We start from the raw sequence: 15,222 nt of genomic DNA, 5'->3' as shown, positions 1-15,222 counted from the left end.
GTCGAGAAAGGATTTTTAATCTCCCAGGAACCATCCATCCCCGAGAACATCCCACCCGTGGGCCCCTCCTCATCTCATCAAGTAGCAGAGGACGAAGGCGAGCTAGAACGGCCCGAGGAAGGTTTTGGGGTATTTGACCTAGCCCACTAATCTGAGGATCCTTCTGGGGATATAGGTGACTCGTCCTTGTCCGAGGCGGAATTATCGTCAGTAGGCACCTCTTCTCAGGCCGAGATGGGACTCAAGAGAAAGCCCCCGACCCCCCTACTCGAACTCCTCGAGGGTCAACCTGGGAAGGATACGCAGGGAATGCCACAACCCAAGGTTCCTTCCCCACCACCTCAGCCCCAGATTGTCCAGACTAGGTCATCTTCCACCAAGTCACAGCCACAATCCCCCCACCCCAAACTTCCTGCTTCCTCCCAACCATCTCTACCTCCTCGGCCGGAAGGCACTGCTTCGAAGAGAAAGAGGAGCCCCAAGGGCAAGGAAATCATGGACGAGGGAAAATCCCAACCTTCTAAGGAGAAGGAGGAGGCTCCGCGTACAAAACAACTGAAGCTTGGGCACCAAAGCAAGGGTAAAGAGACTGAAGTTCAATCCTCTCAAGGCAAGGGAAAGGGGATCGAGGCCCAGTCCTTGCCAAGCGCCTGGCTTCCTGCCCCAATGCTTCACGGGGGTCCACTGCTGGAAACTGCATCCATGAGGGACCTTGGAGATGGCAAGGGTGGCTACGTGGCAGACGCATTAGGGAGAACCATGCTACTTCCTACTGACATGGATGGTCTGAGGAAAATGAGGATGCAGGAGGTCTTCCTCAGTACTAAGAGGTACTTGGGCATGGTAAGGTTTCTTGAAATCTAAAACTTTATTAACTCTGGCTCCTGGTTTGTTATTAACTATGCATTTATCTCCCTTGCCAGGCTCTCCAGGCCACTTATAGGATGGAGGAAGAGGTGAATAATAAGAGTAAGACGGCCGAGAATGAACGCACTAAGCGCATAACGGCCGCGAAGACTCTCCAAGCCTTTGAGGATGAACTCACCAAGGCCAAGGCTGACCTAACAGTTGCTATCCGTGAAAGGGATAGCGCATCAGCGGGCCTAGCTAGTGCCCAAAAACAGGCCGAGGACCAAACAAAACGTCTACTTGAAGCCGAGGATCAGTTGCAAATAGCTAAAGATCTGATCGAGGATTTAAGTAAAAAGCTGGCCGCGGCCGAGCATGACAAAGGTGTGGTGGAGTATGCTCGTGACGAAGCCATAAGGGTCAAGCGGGAGGCCGAGTTTGCCAGAAATGAGGCTGAGGTTGCCAAGGAAACGGCCGAGGATGATGGTTATAATGCAGGGGTAGCTGAAACCCAAGCCATCCTTAAAGCCCAGATTCCTGGAGTATGCAGGCTTTACTGCTCCCAGGTTTGGGAAGAGGCATTGAAGCGAGCTGGGGTGAATGCTTCATCCGACTTGTGGAAAGCGGAGAACATATTCTACCCTACAGCCATCCGTAATATAAAATTATAAAATTATGTTACATTTTTTAAAAGCGGATGTTACATTTGTAATATAAAATTATGCATAAAATATAATCTTGTAAATCATATAGTAAATAATATTTAATTGACAAAAAAATTGACAAATATATTAAGAGCGTAAAGAACATGCAATCCAACTGTTAAATTTTTTAAATATGTAATAATATTAATGATTTTGAATATGGTTAATATTGTACCTGAACTTTGTCCTTTTATTTTGGCCTTTTTTTTTTCTTGCCTTTCACGTGATAATCAATATATATATATATATATATGTAAGGACACGATTCGTAACGACCCGCAACGGTGTTGGGTTCGCACGTAAAAAGGCTCAAACAATATCATTTGTAGAGCGTGGGTTTGAAAGGCTAGGCCTCAGTCACCAGACGGTGGGTTTCTAGTAGTACTCATACATGGTTAAGTCGTTTTCGCCCTAGGAGTCTTTTTCCTGGAGGCGGGCTGGGAGGCTCTGGTTTTTGGCCATTTTTCCCAACCTCCTCTTGGTGCACTAACCTTTACATTATATAGTCCTTCTTGGTTGATCTTAGCCCTCCACTTGTTGGTCAGGCAGGTGCTTACTTCTATACCTGTCCCATCAGCTGTCCCCTCTTACTTTCTGTTAGTTGCGAGGATCGAAGTTACACCGTCCAAGCGTCTTTTCTCATTAACATGATCAGGACACTGGCCGGCGCATTTAATGTGGAGGGGACGTATTTTCCTGGAACCTATTTTGCACCGTACCTCCACGTGGGCCCTATTCCACTCACATCCCCTTTAGGGGACTATTTGGGGATATCCTTCACTAAGACGTTGCTCTTCTCATCGAAGTCTTGGAGTGCCGAGGATAGGGTCGTTCTCAGCTGTTCCCCTTAACCCCTCGGCCTTTGATCACTCGTCCTCGGCACACTACCTCCTCGGCACGGGCCCTAAGCCCGGATAGAGCGTGGGCCGGATCATAAGCTCCCCGGCCCTACAATATATATATATATATATATATATAAAGTAGAGACCTCATGTTGGAGAGTATGAGGTTGTGTCATGTGACACATTCCTTGAAATTCTCTTTATTTAGTTTTCTACTTCAACTAAGTTTGTATTTATATTAAAGTATTAGTTCATTGAATTAGCCAATAGAGTAAATGCATATATTAATTATCTATTGTTGTTCATTAATTATTTATATTAAATGAATTTATATGTTTATTTTTATAAACTCTATATAGAAAATAATTTTTAGTTGGAATAACAATAATAAATTTAGAATATAACATTCTTACTCATGTTTAGTTGTTTTGACAACAATTGTCACAAAAGCTATAAAAAAATTAAATATTTGTGAATTCACTAAAATTAATCTTAATCCCTTATGTGCGTACCAAAAGCGAGGCTATTGGGTTAGGCCTCACTCTGTCTCACAATCTATTTGTATTGTGGGCTTGAGTTTCTTACTTTGGGTTGTTCTCGGCATAGAGACTCAACGAAATTACCTCTCCTCTTCCACCATCCACTTTTCTCTCCTTTAACTTCTCATATTTATAGCCTAAAATTAGTGGAGAGACCATGATTACTTCCATGGTTGGTGCAATAGGAGGTCCAATGTCGTTAATTGTAAGTGGGTGTTTAGGTGGGAGTGGGGTGTGGTGAGAGTGGCTTTGGAAATGGTTCCCATTTCAGTAGATATGCTCAGCAACGATATTCCCCAAGGCACTACCGAGCATACAAGAGATGGTGTCCTCGAGTGCCTTTCTTCTTGCTCGGGATGTGGTTCGTCGAGCAAGGCCCGGGCAGCCGAACAGGGTATGTGCTAATTGAGATTATCTACTCCTCAGGCTTTTGGGCAATATGATGACTGGGATTGCGGCTTTTGTGGGCTCGGGTTGGGGCCTTAGGTAGAAAGAGGTGGATGCCATGGGCCACACTGTTGAGTCACGATCCAAGGCCCACCCAGACTTGGGTATCACAGTGCCGTACATTAGCTCCCCCTTGATTCGTGCCCGGCTCTCGGGAACGAATCAAGGAATCTAAGAGGCAATAGCTATCCGAGAAGCTCAATGGGTGGATATTGGATGGTTTCAGAGACCCATTAATGCGCTCTCAAAAGACGCATTGTATTTGGTTGTTTGGTTCAGTCGTCATTATTACCTGACGGTTTGTGAACCGAGGCAGCACGTGTCTCAGTCACCATTCGTATCCGTAAGGTTTTTTTTGGCCTCATTATTATTGATTATGCCTCTTTATTGTTAATTAAACGTTGCTCACCCCTTCCTGGCTCCTATAAATAGCCCAACCCAAATCATTCTTTCACTTTTTCACTCTTCATTCTCTGAGTTTTCTCTCTTCTGAGCATATACTCTGTGCGTTCATCTTCTAGCCCAAAACATCCTTCCTCCTTAGAGCCCTCAGTAAGTTTCTTTTCCCTTTCCTTCTACTTGTTCTATTTCTTTCTGTTCTATCGTAATCATAGTTCTATGAATCTTTCCTTAGAGAATGGGCTATTCTCATCTCCTTTCCTCAGAAGCCTACTTGGCTACTTTTAGGGCTGCCTACAACGTCCCTGAGGATGTTGATATCGCCTACTGTCACGAGGGTGATATTGACATCCAAAGGCGCCATGGTGCAAATACAGTTTTCTTTCCCTTAATGGAAATTCTTGAGGGTGGGATTAGGTTCCCCGTTGACCCCCTCGTCATAGGTACACTCAGATTTTACGGTCTGTGTCCCGACCAACTCCCCCCTAACTTTTACTGAGTGGTGAGTTGCGTCAGTAGGCTAAACCAGTTGTTTGGCCTACAACTGAATTACCATGACGTTAATTACATGTACAATTTGTGCGGCAACATCGATTCGGACTATTGCTTAAAAACCAGAGACATGAGGGTACGGCTTATTTCATGCCTGCTTACTCAAATAGGAACTCAGCTGGAGAGTTTGTACGGGTGAGCGGCAACTAGCCTGCCAAGGAGTTCCCCTGCGTGTTCTTACCGCACGATGTTGGTTGGTTCCATATATACTTTCTTAACTTGATTTTATTAATTTATTAATTTTGATTTGATCAAGTAATTACTAATCAGTTTTTGTGTTGCTTCTATGCAGAGAGCAAAAAGTTTAAGAAGGATCTTAGAGTAGTGCATGTTCGGGACCTAAATTTTGTGCTTAGGTCAGAAATTTTTGTACAATGGGACCGACAACTTCGAGCATCTCATTTAATCCTCGGCGTTGATCTCGTGTATTCTACTTAGCAAGCATTTAGCCAAACTTTGCTAGTTGACAGTCCCTTCCTTTCATACATCAACGTACAACACGCAAATTTCCTTCCTCCGAGGCTCACAATAGGTGAAGCTCGTAACCTTGGCTTGCAGTACACTTGTTCGAACGAGCTTGCACCCATACGGGACGAGTTAGCTGAACACGTGTCTTAACGCCGCCGGGAACAGGCACACGTGCCAGTTCAGCCGGAAGCCCCCGTTCAACTCAAGGCTCATATTGAACCCGAGGTTCCTGTTGAACCTAAAGCTCCTCTGAAACCGAATCCGATCGAGGTGAAGGCATGGTGACACGAAGGACCATGACGGTTAGCCGTTTTTTGCCCGGTGCCCGGCCAGCCGCACAACAGTAACCACCTCAAGGCCGTGGTCAAACTCCCCCTTCTCCTCCTTTCGGCCGATCCTGGAAGAGGCAACGTACTGCCGAGCAGAACCCCATCGGCTCGGGTGATGCGCCTGCCAGGACTCCTGCCTAGCCATCAAAAGGCATCGTAATCCAGGAGCCAACTGCTCAAACCGAGACGAACGTGGCGTCCACATCCCAAGCTGCATCAGAGTGGTGACCCACATTTCAGATGGATGGCAGGCCTCTTTCTACGACCGCGAGTGTGCGGGTGTGGGATAAAGGTGAGGGGGGTCGTGTTGCCCAAAGTTTGGTGCACGGCCTTCTTTTACCTGAGGACGTAAATGCTTTTAAAGATGGCATAAACGAGTCCATGGGAAGGAGGTTGTAATGGCATACTATTGCGGTAATCTCTTGTTTTTTAGTTTACCACTAACTTCTATGCATATTCTTTCTGTTCTTATACTTATCATTGTTGCTTCATTAGGCCGCTCAACTGGCTTATATACTTGACGGGCGGCTAAAAGAACTAGCCGAGGATGCCGGTCGGGAGAAGGCCCTTAAAGATGTGGCCAAGGCAACTGCGAAAGAGAAAGTCAAGGCTGCTGCAACTGCGGAGAAGAAGGCTGCCGTGTCCGAGAAGGCCAGGGTGGTGGCAGAAAAGAGATCCTCGGAGTTGGAGGTTAAGCTGAGGGAGACTGAGCTAAAACTAGCGGAGGCGGCGAGTATGAATACTACACGGGCTGAGGAGGTTACCGACTTAAAGGCAGCTCTGGAGGCCTGTGAAAACAAATGGTATAATGAGGGATTCGCTGACACGGAAAACTCTGTAAAGCTTGTCATCCTAGAAGCCCGGAAGCTAACTTTCGAGGAAGGTTGGTTGGCTGCCCTACAAGCCTTGGGGGTCCCTGAGGACTCCCCTCTAAGGAATCCCGGTCAAATCCCCTTCCTGAGCACTAACCCAACCATGCAGAATCCTCTTGGGCCTATTGATGAAGAGGAAACGACAAGTATGAGGGAGTTGGTGGAGCAAATTGACTCCCACGTGGAGTTGGTTGATGTGGAAGTCTCCAATAACCCTCGTGCTGGCGACCAATCCGACGAGGACACCCAATTTCAGCCTTTAGTACCGAATCAGCAGCCGCCCGTGACTGTCGCCCAGATGCAGCCTGCAGACCCTACAGTCTAACTGTCGAACCAGACTCTTTTTATTTACCTTTTCTTTCCTTTTATTTAAGTAATTTCTTTCCTTTAGTAAGTTTGCCTACGTCACCGGGTTGTGGTGACAAAACAATTATTTTTGTCGGGTTAAATTTTCTGTAGTCACTGAGTTTTGGTGACAAGACACTGGTTTAGTTTTTATGTGTTGGCCATATTTAATTAAGGTTTAATTGCCAGACTTTAGCTTTAATCATGTTTATGAATGTTCAATATTACGTTGTTTCTTTTGTTATATTCTCCTATTTTTTGCGAATGCACATATATATACCCTCTTAATGATCAGGTAGGAAAGCTTACCTTTGGGCATGTATGATGTTCGGGACGGGTTTGGAGAGGAGAATGGATTAATTCCTTGGTAATGGAAACCCCCACTTAACAGATGCTACCCTTCCTAACTTCTAAGGCTAAATGTAAGGCATGGAAAACCGGGATGCAAGTCCCTGTTCCAGGACAGTTTTCAACCCCTAGGAATCGTTTGTGTAAAGTTTTCACCTGCTCAGTGATAATGATCAAATCAGGAAGCAGGATTCTGTCCTTAGAAAATTTCGCGTTAGGTTTCCACCTGCTCGATGACATTGATTGAACCGAGAAGCAAGCTTCTGTTCTTAGAAAATTTTGCATTAGGTTTCCACCTGCTTGGTGATAAGGATTAAACCGATAAGCAGGCTTCTGTCCTTAGAAAATTTTGCGTTAGGTTTCCACCTGCTCGGTGATAATAATCGAACCGAGAAGCAGACTTCTATCTTTAGAAAATTTTGTATTAGGTTTCCACCTGCTCGGTGATAATGATCGAACCGGGAAGCAGGCTTCTGTCCTTAGAAAATTTTGTGTTAGGTTTCCACCTGCTCGATGATAATGATCGAACTGAGAAGCAGGCTTCTATCCTTAGAAAATTTTGCGTTAGGTTTCCACCTGCCTGGTGATGGAAATCGAACCGGGGATAGGTTTTTGTCCTTAGCTTAAAACAAACTGCCTTAGTCTTCTTAACTTTCCTATTTTTGCTGGCCGAGGCTGATGGATTAACAGTAATAGAATTAAATGCACCTGTATGGATAAACATCAACTTTATATTAGTTGACAAAGCATATGTACAAGATTACACTGAATCTACACTCCCATGTACAACCGATTAGTGATAAAAATTTTTCAAGTTATGGACGTTCCACAATTGGGGAAGTGGCCTCTCGTCTAGGTCCTCCAAGTAGTACGCTCTTGCACTCGCGATAGCAGTAACCCTATAAAGCCCTTCCCAAGTAAGGGCCAGTTTCCCAGCATTCGTATCTCGCATGTTCCTAACTGCTTTCTGTAGCACCAAGTCCCCAGCACTGAATTCCCTCGTCTTCACATCCCGATTGTAACGTCGAGCGAGCTCCTGCTGATACTCGACTAGCCGTATGGTCGCTGCTTCTTGGTATTCCTCCAACAGATCCAAACGCTCCACCATTATCCCTTCGTTTTGGGCGGGATTAAATCCTTCGACCCGTGCATTGTATAGGTTTACTTCGGCCAGTATCACAGCTTTTGCCCTGTACGTCAAGGAAAACGGAGTTTCTCCTGTAGATCTCCTAAGCTTTGTTCGGTATGCCTATAAAACGTTGGGCAACTCCTCGGCCCACTTACCCTTCACACTGTCCAATCTTTTCTTCAATCCATTCAAAATTGTCTTATTAATGGCTTCAGCATGTCCATTGCTTTGAGGATATACCAGGATAGAGTATCTGTTCTTGATGCCGAGATCACCACAAAACTCGCAGAAGGCCCTACTGTCAAACTACATCCCATTGTCGGATATAATAGAGTCCGACACCCCAAATCTAGTGACTATATTCTTCCACACGAATTTCTTAACATCCATGTCTCGAATGTTGGCTAACGCTTCTGCTTCCGCCCATTTGGTGAAGTAATCAACAGCCACTAAAACAAACCTTCGATTGCCCGTCGCCCAGGGAAATGGGCTGAGAATATCCAGCCCCCATTGTGTAACTACTGATCGGATTCAGATGTCTTGTTGGCTGGTGGATCAAGGGGGTATGCTTTTGGCACCGCTCACACTTACGCACATATTTGGCAACATCCTTCTGCATCTATGGCCTCCAAAATCCCTGAGTCATTGCCCGGTGAGCTAATGAGCGTCCCTCCACATGACTGCCGCACACACCATCATGTAGCTCAGCCAAGAGTTTGTTTACTTTCTCGGGGTGTAAGCATAAAAGGTATGGCCCTCCAAAGGACCTTCAATATAGCTTCCTATCCGCCGACAACCAGTATCGAGAGGCTATTCGGCGAACCCTGTTAACACCAACCCCGATGATACCAACATCAGTCGCGGTATTAATGCTCGGTTCCGTTATGAGTTCCACTTTGATTAACCGAGGAACATCCCCGGTCATTGCTAAAGCTAGCGTAGCCAAAGAATCAACGTGTCTGTTTTGCCCCCAGGCCATTTGGGTCACCTTTGCCATACAGAACTTACCTATAACTTGCTTTACCACCTGTAAGTACTCTTTCATTCGAGAATCCCGGGCTTCAAAACTGTCCTGTACCTGGCTAACCACCAGTCGTGAATCTGAATAAATCTCTACGTCCCGGGTGCCCATGCCTAAAACGGTCCTCAATCCGGCAAGTAAGGCCTCGTACTCTGCCTTGTTATTAAAGGCTCTAAACCCCAATCTAAAAGAATGCTCCAACTGTATTCCTTTCGGAGTAATTATAACAATCCCAGTACCAGCCCCCATGGCGCTTGATGCACCGTCCACAAACACCCTCCATGGACGGTTTTCCACATGACAAACCATTTCCCATTTGTTACTAGGATAAAATTCTGCCACAAAATCAGCTAACACCTGCCCTTTCATCGAACTCCTTGGTTTATACCTTATGTCAAAGGCTCCAAGCCAGGTCCCCCATTTAGCTATCCGTCCCGTGAAGTTAGATCTTTTTAACAATGACTACAAGGGCTATTTGGTTAATACATATACGGTATGAGCCTGAAAGTAATAGGGCAGTTTTCTTGTGGTATGAACTAGTGCCAATACCAACTTTTCCAAAGGCAGATACCTCGTCTCGGCATCGGCCAAGGTTTTGCTGATATAATATACAAGATACTTCACTCCTCAGTCCCTCAGAAGCACGACACTTACAGCGTGATCGGACATCGAGAGGTACATGAATAAGTCCTCCCTGGGCTCCGGGGCTGTCAACAAAGGTGCCTGCATTAAATACTCCTTTAAGTTCTGGAAAGCTTTTTCACACTTTTCGTCCCACTGAAATCCCCTTCACTTCCTCAAGAATTGGTAGAATGGACGGTAGCAATCAACAAGTTTAGAAATGAACCGGTTAAGGGCGGCTAGCATTCCGGTCAATACCTGCACCTCCTTTGGATTGCTCGGTGGTTTGAGACACTTCACGGCTTCGATTTGATCAGGATTGACTTCGATTCCCCGGTAAGTGATTAAATATCCCAAAAACTTGCCAGCTTCTACCCCAAAAGCGCACTTTTCCTCATTAAGGTGCAACTTATGTTGCCGAAGTACTTCAAACATCCCCTGAAGATCCTCAATATGCCATACTTCTTGCTTGCTTTTTACTACCATGTCATCAATGTACACTTCAACCGTACGCCTAATTTTGTCCCGAAACATCCTCGTCATCATCCATTGATACGTTGACCCGGCATTCTTTAATTCGAAGGGCATCATGGTGTAGTGGTAGTTGGCATCAGGAGAGATGAATGTCGTCTTCTCCTGGTCCTCGGCAGCTAGGGCGATTTGATGATAGCCCTGAAAAGCGTCCAAGAAACTCATCCTCGGGTGCTCGTAGGTGGCATCCATTAACTGATCGATTTTCGGCATAAGGAACGGGTCCTTTGGGCATTCTCAGTTTAAATCCATGAAATCTACACAAACCTTCCATTTGCGGTTCTTCTTTCTGACTACCACGGTATTCGCCAACCATTCCAAGAAGAAGACTTCCTTTATCGCCCCGGCCTCTTTTAACCTTTCAACCTCCAATTTAACTGCCACGACGTACTCCTTGGCTGACCTCATCGACTTCTGCTTCTTAAGAGGAAAAGACGGGTCTACATTAAGCCTGTGGACTACGAATTCGGGATCTACCCCGGGCACCTCATACGGGCTCTAGGCAAAGACGTCTACATTTTGAATGAGAAACAACAACACTCCTACCCTATCCTCGTCCTTTATACTTATTCCTATTTGAAAATATTTGTCAACATTCAATAATATTTTAACTCTAAAAATTAGTTATTCGACACAACCAGCCCCCATTTCTTCTCGGGGCTCCTGTAATTGCTATAAAGTTGCCTCCTCGGTGGTTTCCTTCTGATCGGCCTGTTCATTCTTCCAACTAATTGCCGCGACCAGGCACTGTCTAGCCACCTGCTGGCTTCCTCTTACCATGGTAACACCTTGCTCAGTGCGAAACTTAACCTTCACATGCAGGGTGGATGGAACGGCCCCCATTGCATGAATCCATGACCTTCCCAAAATCGCTGTATAAGGAGAAAATGAGGCTACCACTATAAACGTTACAACTACCTCCTTACCTTCCATATTCATGGGAATGGAGATTTGTCCTTGGGGAATCACTACCCTGCCATTAAACCCAACCAGAGGTGTGTCATACTTTGAGAGGTCCACCTTTTTCAACCCGAGCCCCTTGAACAGGTCGGGGTACATCACGTCGGCCCTGCTCCCTTGATCTATCATCACCCTCTTTACTAGGAAACCACTTATTCGAGTCGTCACCACCAACGCATCATCGTGCAGCTGAATCGTTCCCTCTAGGTTGTCATCGTCGAAAGCAAGAGGTTCCTGAGCAAATTTAATTTTCTTTTCGAGGGGTTGCTCATCCGAGTAATTTTCTACGGGTACAACAGTCAATACCCCCTTTCTAGTCATCGCAGTACTCCTCAGCGTAGCATGGATGACTTTAATCACTCCCATTGGTGGTGGGAGAGGATTTCCTCTTTGTTGGGCTCCTTGCCCTGTTCTTGGAATCCACCACGAACTCCTTCAAATACCCTACCTTCACCAATTGCCCTAGGTGGTCTTTTAACACCCGAAACTACTTGGTGTTATGCCCCTTATCTCTGTGATAGGTACAGTACAAGTTCTGGTTCCTCCGAGATGGTTCTCCCCCCATCTTGTTTGGCCATCTGAAGTACGATTCGTTCTTAATCCGGTCTACGATCTTGTGCACCGGCTCCTTGAATGCCATGTTCACCTCCCCCATTTGTACTTCCAGCTCCTGCATTCTCATATCCTTTCGGGGTCTTGGCGAAAAAATGCCTTGCCGAGGACAATTTAATAACGGGGCCTTGCCCTTACTTTGTAGCCGATCATCCTCAAGGCATTTATACTCCTTAATGCGCCTCATGAGTTGCCTCATATCCTCGAGAGGCCTTTTCGTCAATGACTCTCGTAGTTTGGAATCCTGGAGCGGCCCCATCCTAAAAGTGCTTGCTGCAATCTTCTCATTACCCCCACCAATCTCATTGTAAAGCTCCCAATACTGACTGGCATAACTACGAAGGGTTTCGCCGACCTTCATCTTCATAGATAGTAATGCGTACACCGATTGCGGCATCCGACTGTACGTCATAAATCGGGCATCGAATTCCTGAATCAGCTCAGCAAAACTATGAATGGAACCTTTTCGTAGCCCATTAAACCATCTCAATGCCGTGGGCCCGAGGCTTGAGGGAAATACCTTACACATCAGTGCGTCATTATGTGTATGCAGAGACATCATATGGATATAATGATTGACGTGCTCTACTAGGTCTATTTTCCCATCGTAGGAGTAAAATGGTGGCCGCGTGAATCTGGTCGGCATTGGGGCCCGTTCAATGTCGTTAGAGAACGGCAACAGAGCGACTCGCGTAAGGCGCGACTCATAGCATCCATAGTGGCGTTGTGGGGCTATCGCTCCTCTGAGGAGTCTGAACCCCGGTTGGCATATTCGCGTGAACGTGAACGGTCTTGGTGTTGACACGACTCTCGGGAATGGGAACGGTACTTGCGTCGACGGGACTCCCGTGAATGCGAACGATCCCGGCATTAACGGGAATCAGACTGATTGGACCTCGCCCCATATCAATTTCCCCCACTATTAGCTCTCCTTTCTCAGTCATCTCGATCCCTTCTCTGGTGCCTACCTCTCGCCTCCAACTCCAAATCTCTCACCAGTTTGCGTAACCGCTCCAGCTCCTCATCTCTCTCATCAAATTACCCGTGCCCTGAAGCACCTGATAATGTTCAGTGAGTTTGGTACGATCCCTCTCCAAGGCTTGACCAATCTTCCTCTTGTTCGTGATCCCTATCTTCACGCCTCTTGTGCCTTTGTTCCTGCCAGGTGGATCCCAGAGAAGACCCCACGGAACCACTTTCAGCATAGCTTCCTGAACGTCTTTCAGACATCTTCCTGAGCGTGAGTCTTAGTTGAACCACAGCTTTGTAGGAGATTCCCACAGACGACGCCAATTGTGCCCACCAAAAGCGAGGCTATTGGGTTGGGCCTCACTCTGGCTCACAATTTATTTGTATTGTGGGCTTGAGTTTCCTACTTTGGGTTGTTCTCGGCACAGAAACTTAACGAAATTACTTCTCCTCTTCCACCATCCACTTTTCTCTCCTTTAACTTCTCATATTTATAGCCTAAAATTAGTGGAGAGACCATGATTACTTCCATGGTTAGTGCAATAGGAGGTCCAATGTCGTTAATTGTAAGTGGGTGTTTAGGTGGGAGTAGGGTGTGGTGAAAGTGGCTTTGGAAATGGTTCCCATTTCAGTAGATATGCTTGGCAACGATATTCCCCAAGGCACTGCGGGGCATACAAGAGATGGTGTCCCCAAGCGCCTTTCTTCTTGCTCGGGATATGGTTCATTGAGCAAGGCCCAGGCGGCAGAACAGGGTGCGTGCTAATTGAGATTATCTACTCCTCAGGCTTTTGGGCAATATGAGGCCTGGGATTGTGGCTTTTGTGGGCTCGGGTTGGGGCCTTAGGTAGAAAGAGGTGGATGCCATGGGCCACACTGTTGAGTCAGGATCCAAGGCCCACCTGAGCTTGGATATCACAGTGCCGTACACCTTAAATTTCCTAACTTCTTTGTGTGTGTGCGCGCGCGTGTGTATGTGTTTGTGTGGAACTAACACTGCAGTATGTATTCCATGTAATTAGAAAGATTACTAATATAATAAATATGTTTATTTTGTTATATTAATTATTTTAAGCAGAATGAACTTCTAATATCATTTTTCTAAGATTTATATGAAAAACAATTGGTTTTTTTTTTTTTTTAATGTGAGAAATAATTGATTTGAAATAAGGCATTTTTACCCAAATTTAGTTGTTTTTGCAACAATTGAAACCATGTCTAACAAAAAGGGGAAATTTTTTTTAGTAACACACAATCATGAATGTAAAAAAAAAAAAAAAAAAAAAAATGAAAGATATATGCATTTTTTAGTAGGCATGAAACATGCCTATCTATATTAGCTACTATATCATGCAATTTTCAATTTGTAAACACACACACACACACACATATATATATATATATATAGTATGACCAAATCACTATACTACTCTTACTGTGTTTCTATTTTGTCTATATATAAAATAACTAAATATTACAATTTTTTACAATGAAATTTATTGGAATATCTTTTTTATACATCGATTATTGGGAGTGGAGATCTGAATCCTGAATATTTCTATTTGAAATTGAGGTGCCAATCAATTAAGTTACAAGATTTTTGGCAAAACTTATTGAAATATTAGAGAAAACTAATAATAAGTTGCACCGCACATCGTGCGGGAACTCATATCTAATAAAATGCCATTACTCTAAAATCTAAAACCTTGCAATACTTAGGAGTTTTAACTAAAAAAAGAAAATCCCTCTTTCACCACTCTTAAACGCAGTCTCTTTCAAAAAAACCCTTTAGATTTTATACAGGTTGGCGTATCAAGAATGTCTGCTTCATCCCAAGAAATAGGGGTAGACACGACGGCGTGGAAGATATCTTGTTTGAAGAGACAAAAGTTGGTGCCACCGGAGACATCCAAGTTATATATCGACAACCTTTTTCTAAAAAACCAATAAAATACAATATTTTCAGTTGAGGCTCTTAGAGGAGGTTTTGCGAAATTGATGGTGAAATACGGGGTTCTTACTGGATTGATCCAAATAATCGGAAGGATCGTTATGTACTCTGTCATGAAAAGTATGATCTTTTCCTGAAAGATTGGGCTCTCAAAATTGAGAGGACATGCTTTAGAAATTACGATAGGCATAAGGGCGTTGTTCAAAGAAGTCTATTCTTTGCATTACACAATAATTGTCATGGTTCTTTGTTTGATCTTGATTGTATTCTTATATGCTATGAAGATTTAGATCACTAAAATATAAAAGAGAGCGAGAAATAGCTGACATGATAGGTATAATTCGAGTGCATACTGACCATTCACTAGGCAAGGAGGAGTGGTTTTTGCTGGAGATGAATATGGAGAGAGGGTGTGCTGGAAGGTGGACAAAAGTGCCATAGGAAGGACTATGGAGTGGGAGACAAGAGGGTGGATTTGGTTAACATATTGGCCTAACAAACACAAAACATTTTATAATGAGACTCAAAGGTTGGAATTTAGAGAAATGGTTCGTCTTAACATTGCTTAGCTAAGAAAACAAGAAAAAATTTGCAGATTTCTATTTTAAGGTTTGTACTTAATTTATACTTTAAAAAATAAAAATCTTAGCATATTTGCTTCGTTTTGTAAATTTCTACTTCTTTTATTAAGCAAAAGTGTTCCTATACTTGGCTCTAAGTTTCATTATAAATTT

At 44.5% G+C, this 15,222-nt stretch overlaps 2 protein-coding genes across 2 annotated transcripts; one reads left to right on the top strand and one right to left on the bottom strand.

The window, feature by feature from the left end:
- The first annotated feature begins 234 nt into the window (after positions 1 to 234).
- On the top strand, positions 235 to 1,520 carry LOC126696670 (uncharacterized). Its single transcript, XM_050393356.1, has 2 exons — positions 235 to 843; positions 924 to 1,520. Exons 1-2 carry the CDS (start codon positions 235 to 237, stop codon positions 1,518 to 1,520), a joined length of 1,206 nt encoding a protein of 401 aa, XP_050249313.1.
- A 9,923-nt stretch (positions 1,521 to 11,443) lies between these two features.
- LOC126696669 (uncharacterized) lies at positions 11,444 to 12,097 on the bottom strand. The gene has a single exon (XM_050393355.1). It carries the CDS (start codon positions 12,095 to 12,097, stop codon positions 11,444 to 11,446), a length of 654 nt encoding a protein of 217 aa, XP_050249312.1.
- Positions 12,098 to 15,222: the final 3,125 nt, after the last annotated feature.

Source organism: Quercus robur, chromosome 8, assembly GCF_932294415.1.
Source record: "Quercus robur chromosome 8, dhQueRobu3.1, whole genome shotgun sequence".
NCBI lineage: Eukaryota > Viridiplantae > Streptophyta > Magnoliopsida > Fagales > Fagaceae > Quercus > Quercus robur.
The sequence above is the reverse complement of the archived record's forward strand: the minus strand, read 5'-3'. Positions and strand labels throughout refer to the sequence as shown.

Excerpts from the sequence above, each read along its gene's own strand:
- LOC126696669 (XM_050393355.1), bottom strand. The coding sequence starts at position 12,097 with ATGTGTAAGGTATTTCCCTCAAGCCTCGGGCCCACGGCATTGAGATGG.
- LOC126696670 (XM_050393356.1), top strand. The coding sequence starts at position 235 with ATGGGACTCAAGAGAAAGCCCCCGACCCCCCTACTCGAACTCCTCGAG. Across the intron at positions 844-923 it reads CTAAGAGGTACTTGGGCATG|GCTCTCCAGGCCACTTATAG; the intron begins GTAAGGTTTCTT and ends CTCCCTTGCCAG.